This window comes from Podarcis melisellensis (genome assembly GCF_964234715.1).
Source record: "Podarcis melisellensis genome assembly, chromosome: 8".
NCBI lineage: Eukaryota > Metazoa > Chordata > Lepidosauria > Squamata > Lacertidae > Podarcis > Podarcis melisellensis.
In genome coordinates, this window is record NC_138540.1 from 23,018,429 (window position 1) to 23,035,806 (window position 17,378).

Here is a 17,378-nt window from a genome sequence, read left to right on the forward strand (position 1 = left end):
GATGAAGCTCAAGCTGTGCTGCAAAGGAACATTTTTCCTTGGGAGAGAAGATTTGAACTCAAACTGGCTTTGCAAAAGCTGCAATGAAAGAACCAGGGGAGCACTCAGAGTGATCCTCAAATTCTTTATTTGCTTCCTTTATTGTCTCGTTGCGTTCCTGTTGCCAAAATCCGTGTTCCTCTTTGTTCTCTTCATTTGGACAAGGCTTCTGTTTTCTGAAGGGAGCCTTCCTGCCTTTAATAGCTTCCTTGACTCTGCTTGTTAGACCATGCTGGCATCTTCTTGGCCCCATCACCGCCTTCACTGATCGGTGGTGTGCGTTCATTGCAGATGAGCTTCTGTTAGTGGGGCATCAAACAATCCATAAGCGTTCTGGAATAAATTGACCCTCTTGCATTTTCCTTTCGACTTCCTTTTTTACCATTCGCTTCATCTTTTTATTTTTTTGGAAGTTCCGTCTTTTGAAATCAAATGTGACTGTGTTGGACTTCCCTAAGAATTGTCCACTTGCATAGAGTTTGGTTTTGATAGCCCGGTGACCACTTTGGCTCCCACTTAGCTCAACAACAACTTACACCAGGGCAGGCTGTGCTCAATGAGCTATGTGCTATGTGCTATGCAGCAGGAGGTTACAGGCCCAGTCCTGACATCTCCATAATGGGCTGGGAATGTCACTTGTCTGAAGAAGAAGAAAAAGAAGAAGAAGAGGAAGAGTAGTAGTAGTTTGGATTTGATATTCCGCTTTATCACTACCCGAAGGAGTCTCAAAGCGGCTAACATTCTCCTTTCCCTTCCTCCCCCACAACAAACACTCTGTGAGGTGAGTGGGGCTGAGAGACTTCAAAGAAGTGTGACTAGGCCAAGGTCACCCAGCAGCTGCATGTGGAGGACCAGGGATGCGAACCCGGTTCACCAGATTATGAGTCTACCACTCTTAACCACTACACCACACTGGCTCTCAAATCCATATAAACACCCATACTCTGCCTCTCTCCCCAAAAGTCTTTGGCGTGTATGTGGCATGTCTGATGTGTCTCTTATAAGCAGTAACAGAAAAGACCTCATTCACTGAAAGCATAATAGAATGGTGTCTTAACCTGGCCACCTAAAAGTCCATAATAATATTGACGCCACATATTGGGATGGCTGTTCCACAGCTTGGGTGTTTGTGGCACACCAGGAAAGGTAATAATTGAGAAAGGCTATAGCTAAGGTGCAAATTAGGTCCCAACTTCAAGAAACCCCAGTCACAGACTGTGAAGATGATGCTAAGCAATGTCCTGATGCAACAAGGCAGCTTCCTTATACAGAAAACAAATTATGGAACAATTCACACTTCTGTGGTAGCTGTAGGGGAGGTTTTCATGGAGGAAAGTTGGACAAGTTGATGCAGGAACAGCTGATCTTCAGATACGCAGGTTTCAAACCATGTACAGTCATACCTCAGGTTGAATGTGCTTTGGGATGAGCACATTCGAGTTGCGCTCCACGGCAACCTGGAAGTAACGGGCTTTGAAGATGCTCGACTTCAGGACGAAAGGGAGAAACATGCTAAGAGCCAGTGTGGTGTAGTGGTTAAGAGCGGTAGACTCGTAATCTGGGGAACTGGGTTCACGTCTCCGCTCCTCCACATGCAGCTGCTGGGTGACCTTGGGCTAGTCACACTTCTCTGAAGTCTCTCAGCCCCACTCACCTCACAGTGTTTGTTGTGGGGGAGGAAGGGAAAGGAGAATGTTAGCCGCTTTGAGACTCCTTCAGGTAGTGATAAAGCAGAATATCAAATCCAAACACTATTTCTTCTTCTTCTAAGAGGAAGGCACGCTTGGCAAACCCTCACCGTGATCAACTCCTGCCTGGAAACCTATGTCCCCACGGTGGAAGGGCGTGTGGATCCAGAATTGGCCTCCACAGTCACTTACGGACTCACTGTTAAAACGGTGTTTATGGAAGACAATGTTACTCGGCTACGAGTGATCGCCAAAGAAGAAGAGAAAAAGATAGCTAGGACATTTCATAATGGCACAGTCCATACTTAATTTCTTTGAAGCTTGAGCAACTTGGACACCCTTCAAGCTTTGCATGTTTGTGCGCGCACACACCATTTTACCTTAGGCTTCCCCACCTCTTGACTGAAGGCAATTTTCAGCCTGTTTAACCTCCTTTGATCAGTGCCACATAATTCTGACCCTCTTTGATTTCTCGCTTTCTGCCCGGGTGGCTTCTTGATGGATGGTTTTAATTTACAGCTGACTGACACTTCTTTTTTTAAGCCCTGGCAGCAATTTGAGGCCTTGCTGGATTCCCATCCGAACCCTGTCCACCGAGTGTCGCTCTCTTTTAAGAGCATCAAAAGACCCCCATTGTATCTTGCAGACTCATCCTGGCGCCTCTCCCCACCTTTCCAATTTCTTCCAATTTCCAAAGCTGATTGCTTTATTTCTCGTCTCAGTGTTCTCAAATCTATTACCTGCCCCTTGTTGCTTCTCATTACTATTTCTGTCTGCTTCAGTTTTTATTGAAGCGAAGTCAATATGTTAATTCATAGCTCTAATCTTGCTATGGAACAAACCTTTTTTGGGGAGGGGGGGCTTAATGAGACCATAAATCCATCCCACTGAATATTAAACCAAACTTGATGTTCAAGCAGTGATTGATGGCTGATCCTATTGGGACTAGTTGGGTGGAAGGCAGAGAGGCTCACAGTAGGTGGACCCATGACAAGCAGAGCCAACTAATTCTGGTTTTTGTCCCCATCTTCCTCCCTGCTGTGTTCCATCAAAGTTAAAGAAGAGGAAGTGTCATCCCTTTTGCTGGATATAAGTATGAAGTAGGGCTCTGTACAGCCTACTGATCCCACCCTGTGACCTCTATCAGGCCACCCCACCCTGGGACAACTGAAGACCAACCCAGGGCAGGGATAATGTTTTATTAGGGTGATTTTTTAAAAGGTAGAAATTGTGAGGAGGCAGAAGGTTCTGTGGCTCATGTCATAAACTGATTCAGTTCCCCATGGAAAATTGCTTTGACCTTCCAAACCCGGCAGAAAGTGTGATTGAACTCCATGCCCATCAACTGAGGAATTAATTCCTTCTTGGACACCACCTTCTCCCTTACACACACCCTGAGGGCCAATGTTGACCTGTTGGCAGTGTTGGGAAATAATTGGGGAATACCAGTTAATCCTTAAGTCTCACATGTGTGGGGAACTACAAAGAAAAAACAGCTGACTTCCTAAATTGAAAAAAACTGTGTGGGGTTTGACCCACTCTTTAGCCAAAACAGCCCACAGCAGAGTTTAAAACACAGATCTATGTAGTGTTTGCAAAGCATAGGAAATATACATTGTTAGACCTTTAATTGTCCCACTATTAAGCACTTGCAATTGAGCTCCCCTGTCTCTACCCCTCTCAGACTGAATAGACCACAAACTTTAGTAAGTTTAAATGCTTTACTTACAGTAGTCACTGTTCTCTCTCATGCATTGTTCAGTGCTACAGCAGAAACAACACAGGCAAGGTATTCTTGGTAGCAGAATACTGGAAGTATCTTCAAACATGGAGACTGGGCTACTGAGCTCCAGCCTCATGTGTGTGGTCAGCTTGCATGGTTCAAAAAAGAAAAGAGAGGAACAGGAAACTATCCCTCCTCGAAGATGAGTCACCTCTGAAAATTTACAGCTCTGTGGCCCTTAACCCTTTCATTCACTAACTAGCATAGATATGCATTATTATGTTTGACTGCAAAAATTCTCACAGGCGGAACCACCCTTCTGTCAATTCCCTGATTTAATTATGATATCAGATCATTGACATATTCATCTGTCAAAGTTGGCCCATTGGCTGTGGGGAGATAAAGATCTGGCCCAGCTGGTTCCCTGCCCTGGCTTCTAGAGTTTGAAAATTGCTCAACAGACTGGTGCAAAGGTGGGCAGTGTAGGAGAGGCAAGTCTGAAGGCAGTCCATGCCAAATTTGGGGGAGAAAATATATGTGCTTTTACCCAAGAGTTGTGTAACAGGTGTGTAGCTTTCCTTAAAAAGGCACTTCTCTGGCCAATGTTAGTCAATGGATTTCCTTATTCTGCTGTTGCTAGGTAATGGTTTCTACCCGATTTTAGGAGTCTGAAAATATAGAAGCTTGTTGCTATGCAAGATTCTCACAGATTAGGCCTCAGTCTTGAAGAGTTTACAGTTCAGGTAGGCTGAGGTTTGAAGTTAAGTGTAAAAGGAGGCAGGGAGGAGAGGTTTGCGGAGTTACGTCTGGGGCATACAGCTACTGGATTTCTGATAAGCAGCTTTTGAAGGTATAGAAGAGGGGAGGGGGCTTTAAGGGGCAGCTGTTTCACTGTGTATGCTTTATCTGCTGAATTACCTCTTTTCCCATTGCTAACTTCGGAGGCTAGACTTGCCAGTTGACCTAAAACAACAACAGCCAAGTCGGCTCCTTCATTTTTAGCAGCCGTACAATGTGCAGAAATCAGCCATGAAGCATATTCAGGCTGGAGCCCAAGCGCCCTGGGATAGCCTGCCTCTGACACTTAACCCTCAACTCCTTTTTTTTTTTTTTTGAAGAAGAAGAAGACAAAAAAGCATTACCTGTTTTCCTCTGGCACTCAGTGACTCTCAGGTACCATTTTGGACTGGTTCCTGAATGGCCCTGTAAGTTGAATCATTCTGGAGCATTGTGTATATTTGAGAGAGGGGGATACACAAAGGGGAAGATGGCTACCACCAAAAGCCATGGTGGTCACCATCTCTCTCTCATTTTATTTTAATTTTTTAATGGCTCTCCAGTGGAAGAGGAGCCTGCTAATAGGGGAGACACACCATAGGTGGGAACTTTGCCGTGGGCTCTCTCAACCCAGCTGGGGTTTGCATGGCCTGCTTCCCAACTCTGTAGCCATCTCGGGCAATCTCTGGGGTGCAATCTCATTTTTGCCACTAGGTTCGGCTGGGTCATGAGAAGCAGAATATGTAAGGTTTGAGCTAGCTGGGTCCAGTGTTGCATAAGGCCCTGCCCTCTTTGTGAAGTAGCTCCAGGACACAACCTGGGCTGTCTGGCTTGATTGTGCCAGAGGGCATTTGCCATTCCTACAGCTAGTGAGCCTACTCCCAGAGTCCTCCATGTGACGTAGCAGCAGGTCCAGATCCTCTTCGAATTTGTGTGATCCTTGCCAGTTGCGAGGCTGTTTCCCAAGCCTAATGCAGTTATACTTTATGGAAGATATAAGGATATACAAAATGGCACATACTAAATCCAAACAGTTCATGGTGCATGAATATATTCACTTAATATATATTGCACACAGCTGAATTGTGGGTCCACTTCAGAACCCATAGTCTTGCAGACTCCTTTGCGGGGCGGTCCAAAGAGATTTCTGCCCTTTAACATGATAAAGATGGTTAATCCAGGCACACACAGGCCATAGTCAGAGCTTCTTCTGGGCACATGTTTCAAATGCAAGAGAGCAAATCCCTGCTGGGGGGAGCAGAACTTGATGTGTAAGCAGCCCGGGGTATTTTGTGTGCGTGAACAGTTCTCCCTGAGAGTTTAAAGGCCAGAAATCTCTTTTAGAAGAACAGAGGCAGTACAGCAGCCCCCAGCCCGTCTCGTAAGTACTTCTATTATTATTTTTTATTTACCTTGCTGTTTCTGTGCAGACTTTTAAGGCCTTCCTCTTGAAAATCCACACAGAAACAGGATGGACTCGGTCCTGGCCCTGTGCATAACTGCGAGTGGCCGAACTTTGATGGCTCCACCCATCCCTAGTTGTAATTCGCTTTTTAAAAAACGTGCTTTAAAATAAAAGGAAAGCTATGGGTTGCATCCAAAGTCTGCCTTACTCAGAGTAGGCCCATTCAAATTAATGGGCATGGCTTACTTGTGTCCATTAATTTCGGTGGGTTTGCTCTGAGTAGAACTCAGTGGGAGACAACCCTGTGGTCCTCAGAAAACTGACTGCTCCTTGGTCCATTATTATAACTTTCTGTACTCCAAGGGAATCACAGGGCCCTCCTACTCTGCCTTTTAAGCTTTTCATATGTTTACCTCCAAATGACTACCTCCTATTGCTTCTCTCTCTCTCTCTCATAGCTTATCTGTGTTGCTCGTCAAATTTCTCATGTGTGGCTTCTCTCCAGCCCCCTTCCACTGCCACCGCCCTCCTGATGTCGCCTTTATCTCTTTGCGTAGCCTCCTCAGCTTGTTCGGTGTCTCACTTTCTGCCTTTTACTTCTGTCTGTTTGTGATTTCAGTGGACTTCTCTGTGTCAAAAAAAGTCTCCTTTTAGAAGCAGAGCAAATTTAGACGCCTTGAAGGTACCCCCTCCTCCTCCTCCCAACACAGGAAGGTGTAGTGCGCTCCTAGCGACACGTTCTGCATGCTTCTCTAACCGATAACATCATTAACATTCGGTGGTTTTCTTCTCCCTTCCCCCCTTATTTAGCTCTCTTTTTTATTATTTCTTCCACTTCCTGAAAATAAATAAATTAAATCTTCCACTCATTACATGGATTGCAACATTTCCTGGAACGTTTGCTGGGCCATTGAACAGCCAGAGTGCTCTACATTTATGAAGCAGATCCAGGATAAAATATATCCTTTATAGGGGGAAAAAACCCCTCCATTGCCCTCTCCCTGTCCATCACTTACCCTCATCCATCACTCACCCTCATTCGTGGACTAGACACCATCTACTAATTTCAAAGGGGGAAATGAAGTTCTGGTTGAGCCAATTCTACCTCCCCCACCCAGATACCTCCTATCGTTTGAGGAAATCCTCCTTCAGATATAAGCAGGAATCAGTTGCTGTTTCTTTCCCTCTATGTTTGGAGAACCCAGTTCCCCCACTGTTACTTATTTTCAAATATGCTGGATCTTCTTCTTAAATGACTTTTCTTTTCTTCCAACCAAATTTGCACTGGATTTGGGGCCTTGAATCGCTTGTTTTGATTCAAGCGTCACTAGCTAGCCTCACTGGGATGTATCAAATGGTCTAGATGGATTGAACTGGGGGAGCCGTCACTGCACACTTCACCTCATTACATCAATGGGATACTTTTCTTTCTTTGTGGGGCGGGTGGGAGACTTCACATTATTTATGTATATGTGTACAGAGATTTCCCCGCCTTCCCTTGAAGTTTGTGCCCCAAGGGGTTTAGAATTATTTGCAAAGTATGATTACTGTTTGGATGGTCATTCTATGCCCTTGCCAATTTGACTCAGTATTTTGAATTTTTGGTTCTTTGGGCTGCTCCGTTAGCAGCTAGCTTTTCGGTCTGAAATTTGGTAGCTTCCATTCTGTTGAATCCCTACAGAGCAGGAGAATAAAGGATAGGGAGCAAAAAGCTCCAGTGAGAAAATGTTGGAGTAACAGACCTGTCTTTTGACTTCTTTAGGTTGCATTCAATGTTAGCCCTACTCAGAGTATCCCCATTAAAATGAATGCACATGACTATCATAGGTCCATGGATTTCAATGGGTCTACTTTAAGTAGAGCTTAGTTTGATCAACCCTTTAATTCTATTTGCCATTTCCTTTCAAGCCCAACTATGCGTAGTTATCTACGCATAGATAACTAATCAATGTACAGTCTCAAGGAATTAATTATTCCCACCTTCCTTCAAAAATACGCATCTTCCAACAGCAGCAATGGGGGAGAAATTTGACTCAGTTCTCATTTAAAGTCAAACCTTCCTAATCTACACTTTCTTAAACAATATCAGAACCAAAATACTGTTATCCTTCAAAATTCGTCAAATTTTTTGCAGTGGAGATCTCCAGCCAAGCAGGGTGTATGTACCAGGGCAAAGTGTGCATAAAAATGCAAATATGACTGAAAGTAAAGGTAAATGTACCCCTGCCCGTACGGGCCAGTCGTGTCCGACTCTGGGGTTGCGCGCCCATCTCGCTTAAGAGGCCGGGGGCCAGCGCTGTCCGAGGCCACCGTGACGAAGCTGCTCTGGCGAACCGCACCAGTGCAGCACACGGAAACGCTGTTTACCTTCCCACTAGAAAGCGGTACCTATTTATCTACTTGCACTTAAGGGTGCTTTCGAACTGCTAGGTGGGCAGGAGCTGGGACCGAACGACGGGAGCTCACCCCGCCGCGGGGATTCGAACCGCCGACCAAGCGATCGGCAAGTCCTAGGCGCTGAGGTTTTACCCACAGCGCCTCCGCGTCCCTCGACCAGGGCAGTGTGCATAAAAATCCAAATATGACTGAAAATGGCATGCCAAAATGCATTTGCCAACTGGTTTTTGCCAATATGTGTATATTAGGCAGTATTGCATGCAAATGTGCATATTAGGTGAAATTCACACTCAAGTGCTGTTGAATTTTCACCTGAACTTTTAGAAAAAGGCCAACTGATGTAGAAATGTGGAGGACCGAACTTAACACTGGAAAACGTTAAATTTGAGAGAAGATGAAATTGACAAATTCACCCATCCTTACTCAACAGTGAAGCCGTAGTAGCTTAGAGTTAACTTCGTTCTGTTCCAAGCAGTCGCCCAACATCCTACACTTGAAGCAGACTCTTTTTTGTGTGTGTGTGGAAAGCTTCAAGTGAAGCTGCCATTCACCAGCAAATTGGCAAGTGTCCATGGAATGACTGTAGCGGTGTTGAACACTGTGTTCAGAAGGTAGGAGGTGTTTCTTTTAAGACACTTGGAGGCTGTTGGGTATTGCCACAGTTGCTCACATTGCACGTATTATAATGTTTTGCCTCCTGCTTCACTTTGACTCCTAGTCAGGAAAGTGCTGTAGATTTTTGCAAATATTCAGCAACATACCAATTGACCGGAGACCACCGTAGGACAAGCGGAGAAGAGGTGGAAAATTAATACCTGAACCATGCGGCGACCTTGGCTTTCTCAAATCAGCATCAAGTGTCTGAAAAGTTATGACATGCCCACCTTCAATGTTACCAAATTCTAAATCTTGAACGGGGTGGAACAGATGGGGAGCAAATTCCTTGCTATTCAGGGGTAAAGGGCACTAGACTGTGTAAATGAAGACTTTGCTTGTTTACTGTGTATACACTAACTTATGAACATGCCCAGCAATAGTCATGCATCACCAGTGCCTAAAGGTTGTGTGGTGTGTCTAAAAAGACTTTCATCACATGAGAGTTAATTACGTGCTTCGTTCTCTTCCTTACCAATCTACTGGAGATGGTACCCCTCCCCCCGTGCCATCTTATGCATGTCTGCTCAGAAGTAATCCTCAATGAGTTCAGGGGGGCTTACTCCCAGGTAAGCATGCATAGAATGGCAGGCTTAGCCCTTTTCAGGTACCTCTGAACAAAATGGCAGCTTGCAGTGCCGTTTCAAGGAAACCATTTTTGGAGAAGGCAAACCCTGGCAATTAAAAGATGTAAGCATAAGCACTAGGACAAGACTGACTGCAGGAAGCCCAAGGGTCAGGACCTCCCCTCCAGGAGGCAAAAGACATGGTTCGTGAGAGTGATAGCTATGGCTAAGGTAGAAGATCCCTTTGGAAAACGGTGGGTGGGCCACCACTCTCTGTCCCCCTCAATAAATTGTCCCGTCCAAAGGTACTTGGAATTAAGCAACACTGACGCCAACAGGGCTTCATTTCTCAGTGAGCATGCATGTAAGCTGTATGAGTAAACACGCAAGTGTCATTAGTGAACCAGAATGAAGTGGTTGGTGGGTCAATTGGGGAGGGCGACTAGCAGGACGACAGAAGTGTGAAACCAAAAACTTGCAACTCATACCTTCCTCCTCATTCTGTCTTCCAGCCCAACCTGGATAGGTGATGCTACCCATGAGGTTAATAACACCACGTTGCACATCACTAACCTTTTGTTTCTTTGCGCACTGGGGGAGAGAAATGCACATCTTCTGTTACGGGTGTTTTTTTTTTTCTTTCCCTCTTATTCTCTTTTCCAGGCCAAGCAAGCTCTGGGCTTAAAAGGCCTGTTTCTCAGAAATCCAAAGCAGGCCTCTCTAGACAGTCATGCTGCTGGCCAACTCAACCGCAAACACTCCTTTAGCAGCCACATTTTACGGCGGACTGCCAGCGCGCCCACCAAGACCCAGAAGAAAACCAAAAAGGGCTTCCCCGAGATTGCAATCGACACCAAAGACCCCGGCTCCCAAGGGGACGGCGAGGACCGCGAACTGGAGGACGACTCCTCCCTCCCTCGTTTTGACCAAGAGCCCGAATGCGGGTCCCCGGCACCCTCTCTCGGAGACGGTGTCCACAGGGAGGCTCAAGGCAAAGGGTTGAAAGGTAAGGCTCAGAGTTTCGGCAAGGGCGAAAGCCGTGCGCAAAGGGGCGCGACCTTCAGCGAGCCGGTCCGGAGGTCCAACCGGGTCCGCCTGCAGGAGCCTCCTAGCGAGAAGCAGGGCGTCTTTGCCCGCTGCGCCATCAATGGATCGGGTAGGATCGGCGTGGCCACCAACTGCATGAAGTGCATGATAGGCCTGAACGAGAGCCCCGATTTAGAGTGCAAGTGGGGCGACCACGGCGACGCTCGGCCCGCCCCCAACGACGCTTCGCACTGTAATGAGTACGGCAGCCTGGCAGGAGGCGAGGAGAGGTTAGAGCTTAAAAGCTGGGGGGTCCAGGAGCAGCAGCCCAGGCCGCAGGAGCCAGACCTGCGCCTGTGCAGGGCTGGCGCCGATAACCTGCCCAGGACCTGCCAGCCCTTTGCGACCTCAGGGAAGAAAAACGGGGACTCCAAATGTCACGGGGCGAAAGGCCATTCCCGGCAGAGGTGGCAGGCCCAGCCCGGTGGCAAATATGGAAGCACGGTCAACCTGGTCACCACCAGCAATGGCTCCATGTCCTCCAGCTCCAGCAGCTTAGAGAGCCTCGGAAGCCCCGACTTCCCCAAACGTTTGTCCGAGACCTCCAGAAAACAGGCGGGCACCCTTCAGAGGGAAATGAATGCCTTGTTTGCTGAGAAACTGGAGGAAATTCGAAGTAAATCCCCTATATTCTTTACTGGTAAGACCAGATCTTCTTCACCCCATCCATCCGCTTTAGATCGTGTCGTCATTTCAGTTTCCCCTTAGAAGTCCCTGCGCTTTGTTTTAATTTTGCTGTGGTAGCTCTCCGTTTAGTGTGGGCAAGGGGAGTAAAAACAACAACAACAACACACACACACACACACAAACACACAGCCATCAGTTCTTTCTAGATGTGCTCAGTTTTAGATGCGCATTGGTTTCTGTGACGTGCAAAATCATTGCTGGTGTAGCAAATCCTTCTGTAGATTTTTTGTGGTTTGTCTGCGCATCTCTGTCCCTTTGTTTTAATCATGTAATGCATAAGTATAATTCTGAGATTTGTTTTCCCGTCCAACCAGAGGATCATGCAGAAATAAGGAACAAGAGAACTAATTCTCTATCAGTATTGCCAGCAATTACATGCTAGGATCCTGGTATAAATGTTGAGTATGGGTACGAAGATCCCCTTTGGTTGGGAGTCTAATTTATCTTAGGTTTCATTTGATTAATTTTTTTGGTTTTGTTTCAATGTGATACTTTTGCAGGCGTCGCAGCACAAATCGGCATGTAGAGTAATCCTATGTGTGTCTGCATAGAGACGTAAGTCCCATTAAGTTTAGTGGGACCACCTGCTCCAGTGCCAGTGTGTATAGGATTGTAGCCTTTGGCTGCAGTTAGCTGGGACTAGGTTCCATTGAACTCAATGGGTCCTGCTTCTGAGTAGAGAAGGCACAACATGCCACCATAAATCGGGGATCATCAGCTTGTGGATTCCTATGACCTAGTCTGTTGGCCTGACACAGCACCATAAATCGGGGATCATCAGCTTGTGGATTCCTATGACCTAGTCTGTTGGCCTGACACAGCAGTGGATTTTGGGAGCCAGGTGGCCCACAAAAAAAATGGGCCACCTTTTGTAGCCCCAAGTGGCCAGGCATTTGAGTTATTTCTGTTACGGATTTGGCGCCCAACATTCCCAGACTCATCCTTCTGTACAAAATCCAAATGAGAAACATAGCATTAAAATGTGAGGGATCTCTCTTCCTTACAACTTAAAACCATCCTCCCTTCTTATTCTTGTTTTTAGAATGGTGGGCAAATGGTTTACCGCCCTTGATTAACGATTTGGCCTGGACACCTCTGGTTGGTCAAAAAAAGAATTCTCAGGATCCTACCAGAAGCTTACCCAAATGGATTTTATTCCCCCTTACTTCTCCCTACTAATTTATTCCTTCTCCTGTGTTCACCCTTTCCTGAACTAACTGTGGTTTTTTTTCTCCTGTGTTCTGTCCTATTATTCCACATGCAATCTCTTGTCTCTGTAGTTAAGAACTGAAAGGATGAGCAAATTACAGGTAACTGTTGAGCATCGCTGGTTTAAGTGCAGTATTGCTTGATTTCCCCCTCCTTCCTTTACGTTCTTTGCTTCCCTTTTCCAACTTCTGCATGATTTCTTGAAAAAATGCCATGCATGGATTTGATCCAGCCCCTCGCCCTTACTCACCTCCCCTTTTAAAATCCTTTGTTATGCTGATTCCATAAGAAATATATTACTGGCACTGGGCGGTATCCAACTGACATATCCTGTCAACACAAGGAATGTTACCCTTGCACAAAGGAACTTCGCCTTTCTCCTCTGCTCACACGCACCCTGAACCCACCTCCCACCCCCGCAAAAAAACCTACTCTACATTTAGTGGCTGTGCAGGGCAGGAGAAGAGAGAAAGTTCCACTGGACAAACTTACCATATTTTTCGCTCTATAAGACGCACCAGACCATAAGACGCACCTAGTTTTTGGAGGAGGAAAACAAGAAAAAAATATTCTGAATCCCAGAAGCCAGAACAGCAAGAGGGATCACTGCGCAGCGAAAGCAGCAATCCCTCTTGCTGTTCTGGCTTCTGGGATAGCTGCGCAGCCTGCATTCGCTCCATAAGACGCACACACATTTCCCCTTACTTTTTAGGAGGGAAAAAGTGAGTCTTATAGAGCAAAAAATACGGTAATTCCTTGAACTGCTGAGATGTGTTGGTTGGATGCCACCCTTATCACTGTTTCCCCAAAGCATGTGTGAGTGTGTGCGTGTCTTCAGCTGATGTGAGATTTATTGGAGGGTGGTGGAAGCAACCTTTGATAGCCAATGTGGAGTTTTGGCAACCAGAGTTACGGAATCGCCACCTTAACCTGTAAGGAATTAGGCATACGGAAGGAAACTTGGTCACCCATGCCTTGCACTTGGGAAGTGATCCCCCCAGCATTCTGTTCATCCTAATGTTATAAGCCTGGATTCTGGAATTCTGAATTCCATGCCTTTGCTTAAGAACATCAGAAGATCAGAAGATCCCAGCTGCATCAGGCCAATGGCCCATCTAGTTCAGCATTCTGTTCTCAGAGTGGCCAGCCAGATGCCTCTGGCAAGCCTACAAGCTTCCAGAGTTCATTAGGAACCCTCAGTTCCACTTTATTATTATTATTATTATTATTTATTTATTCAGATTTATAGTGCAGAGCATTGCAGATGAAAAGTTTGCCACAACCTTCAGTTCATTCATGGTTTCCCTTACCCTCTCCCTGACCGCCTTCTCCCCAGTATCCCCAATATGTGCATTGGTAAAACACTGCAAGAAGACAATTTGATGTAATCGTATATGCAATTGTATCAGTAATTATTATTTTTTTTGTGGGGAGTTATGCCAATGTGTCAGAGTACATGCACGTGTCGGTAAAACACAGCACAGAAAGAATCTTGATACAATCATGCATATGACAGCATCAAAAATTACTTTCCTGTAGTGCTGTTGTTTTTAATTTGGTACGCACAAGTGCATCGAGAACTAAAGGAGTTGCAAGCTATGGCAAGCTGTGCATGCTCAAATTCCTGCACTAATTTTAGAAGTCATCCTTGTTCAAAATTCCGGAGCATTGGAAGTCAGAGCAGACCAAACCCACACAGGACAATAAAGGAATGGGATAGGGGAAATCCTACCCTCTTGTGCTTTCCTATAGCATGCACGTTTACCAGAGAAGCCAGGTCAAGCAAGAGGTGGTAGGAGTGTTCTGTCTCTATATGCAATGTGCAAACAGAGATGTACCGCCTACCTCCTCTGGTACGCTGCAGGAGGAGCTGGGAATGGAGGGAGACACCTTCCTTTTTCTCTAATGCACTCAATTTTGCAAAGCAATTTCCCTTAACACATTTTTGTGTGTTATCTTCATCTGTGTATGCCTCAAGCTGCACACTTCACCTATTTTCATTTTCGTGCACATTACTTGCCTGGAAAACTGCACCGCAACATTTGGAATGGAGGGCTGGGTTCAGTTTGTGTATTTTATCAAAAAGTGTGAATTATGTAAGTTTGCCTTTAAATGCAAAATGAGCAGAAATTATCCCCCATCCCTAAAAGGTATGTGCCCCAGGCAGAGTAGGGAGGAGTCACAGCTTTTACTACCCTCCGTTTTCTGAGACAGTTTGGGATGAGGGAGAGGCAAGTATCGCCCAGAACGACCTGATATTCTTCCAATGGACAAGCTGTTTTGAATCTATTCTCTGTGGATTATGGGTTGAATCCAATGCTAGCCCGACCTATTGAAGTTAATGGACACGGATAACTTAGGTTCCTTAATTTCCATGGGTCTACTTGAAGTATAATTTTGTTGGATACAACCTTATACGTATTGTGTCTGATGTATTAGAGTTGTAGCTGCAAAAGAATTCATTCGGTAATGGATCAATCTCATTCACTGCTTTCCTTCTTCCTACAGATGTCCGCCAATTCTCAATGCAGAGGTCAGTCACTTCATTATGTAGCCTGGAGACCATCAGTGAAGAGCCCTTTGTTGCCAACGAGGACCAGCCTGCTCCTTTTTGCCTTTCTCTGCCCACTGCTCCTGCTAGCGATCCCAAGGAAGGGTCTGTGCCTGATAATTCCCGTGACCCGTCAGATCAGCTTCAGAGAGTTCCTCTTCCGCAGCACACGGTGGTGGTTTCAGAGGACAGAAGGTTCCTTGCTCCCAGCCCAACCATCACAAGTATTCTGGGACCAAAAAATATTAGGAGAAACGAGAAACAAGGAGGCGATGGAGGTCAAGCTGGTTCACAAACTCAGGATGATGTAGCGTTGGCCAACCTTGGGCCTCATTCTACCCATAGTTGCCAGAAGAAGAGAGATGGCATGGCTGAAGAACTGATGGATGTTGAGAGAGTGGACGAGAAGGCCAGCAATGCAGCTAGGCAACCGCAACAATGCAACGTGGAGAGCACCACGCTAGCTTCGCCTCGAGATTCTCCCCAAGTAACTCAAGGTGCCGCAGTCCCCCACATGTCTCGTGTGATAGTGAGGAGGTCAAAAAGCGAAGGGCAGAACCTTTGTGACTGCTCAGTTCCAATGAGGTCTCCTGGTGGCTTCTCACCAACAGCTGCAGTGTACTCTGATGCCACAGTGAATGACCGTATCTGGAGCAAGCTGGACTCCAGCAGTCACAGGGACAGCATGTCTTCCTCTTCTAGCATGTCCTCCAACGATACGGTCATAGACCTCTCCATGCCCAACCTCACCCGCAAAAGCCTCCCTGACCTTGGAATCCAGCCCGAGAACTTCAAAGTCATCCCTGAGAGGAGAGGTGCACGCCCGTGGTCCGCGAGTGCCGCTTCCGGGCGTGAAATGCCCATGGTGACCAAGAGCAAATCCAATCCCAACTTGAGGTCAGGCCAAGCCACAGAGGATGAGCTGCGCCCTAGACCGCTAGCCAAGGGTCTCGAGCTAGGGTTGCCGTCCCTACCCAGAAGGCACACCTGGAGCCGATTGTATATGGAGAGCCTCAAGCAGTCCTGCCTGAAGCCAAAAGGCCAAGAGAGTGACCAGGCCAAATCGAAAAGCCTTGGTGACCTGACCTCGGATGACATCACGTCCGTCTTCGAGGGCAAGTACCGCAGCATCAGCCGGAGCTTCATCACCCGGTCAATGAGGGAGCAGCGGCACTGTGTGGCAGCCAGGTCCTCAGCAAAGCCCCTGGACCCTCTCACGGAGCGCCTGAAGAAGCTAACCACCTTCCAGCAGGAGAACGACATCACTTCCCCTACCAGCCTCGAGCCAATTGAGTCCGAGGAGGAAGAGGAAGGGGTGGGCCTCCTCCGAAGGTCTTCATCCAGGAGCCAGAGCAGAGTGAGGTACATCGCCAACCGGGCCAAGCAGGCACAGGAGAGGCAGAGGCTGAAGAGCCTGGCGCTGAACAAGGGGAGCCCCATTGAGGAGCGAGGGAACCCCGAAGGGGCCTGCTGCTTCACCAAAGGGGCCTGTATGGACACGGCCTCCGCCGGCCTGTTTACATCCCCACTCAAGAACCAAGCTGACTTGAACCGTGACACCGAAGTCGTCTTTATTTTCAAACTCTAACGCTGGGAAGGGCTGAACAAGCTTGATGTTTACATTCCTGTAAGAGCAAAACCAACAAAACAAACAAACAAACCATTCACACACATATATATTTTTAATAAAACGCACAGGACTCAAAGAGCCCTCGTCCGAGGATAGCACTTCTCCCCCTCCCGCTCCCAGCCTCCAAAGGACAATTTATGTGTGTGGAAAATTATACTAATACTAATACTAATAATGCAAATTTGTAGCATGCAATATGGGCAATGGGCAACCAGAATGTTCCTGGGGGAAGGGAATAGATCCTGCAAAGATGCTCCCCCATTTCCCCTGGGAAACATGTCTGTGGATCTGCATGACCATTCTCTCTTCCTGTCTGAGTTCCCCCTTTTTCTTTTCTTGGTAAGGCGAGTCTTCAATATGCGTTGGACTTAAAGCTGATGCCAGTTGCTGCCTTAATCTTCCCACTGAAGCTACTACAACAGGGTTGGGGAAGCTCTATTCAACCCAAGGGCCACATTCCCTTCTGGGCAACCTTTTGAGGGCCACGTTCTTGTGGTGGGTGGAGCAAAAGGCAAAAGTGGGTGAAGCTAGTTTCTACACACACACACACACACACACACACACACACACAGTCTCTCCATCCAAGCAAGAAGCATAAGTTAAAGAGCACATTCCAGCCAGGCAAAAAAATTTGGTCTGAGTAAAGGCTGTGTGGCCTGGGGCAAATCCTGAGGTCCAGATAGAAATGCCTGAGATTTCCCACCATTGTGCTACAGCCTGACTTCAGTTGCGGAAGCCAAAGCAGCATTTGGAACATGCAAAAGCTCCGGCGCTTGTTCTGCCCTTGTTTTTCTGTATAGCTGAGAGTGGTGTGAAAGACCTGCTTAATTGATTGATTGATTGATTTTCTGGGGCAGAGCTGGGGGAAATGTACTCACCGTGGGCAGCCATGTCTTTAGCATGTTACCTTTAACACTTTTTCATTGTATGTGACTGCAATGGCCTGTCTCCAGCCTTTGGGACATA

At 46.7% G+C, this 17,378-nt stretch overlaps 1 protein-coding gene across 1 annotated transcript in view; it reads left to right on the forward strand.

Moving 5' to 3' along the window:
• The window catches only part of PLCH2 (phospholipase C eta 2), a 119,231-nt gene extending 102,188 nt beyond the window's left edge, over positions 1-17,043 (forward strand). Inside the window, exons 21-22 of the mRNA XM_081923950.1 lie at positions 9,913-10,255; positions 14,740-17,043. Of these exons, the coding sequence (XP_081780076.1) occupies positions 9,913-10,255; positions 14,740-16,370 (1,974 nt within the window). The 3' untranslated portion in view covers positions 16,371-17,043. The remainder of the gene's footprint in view (positions 1-9,912; positions 10,256-14,739) is intronic.
• The last annotated feature ends 335 nt before the right edge of the window (positions 17,044-17,378 follow it).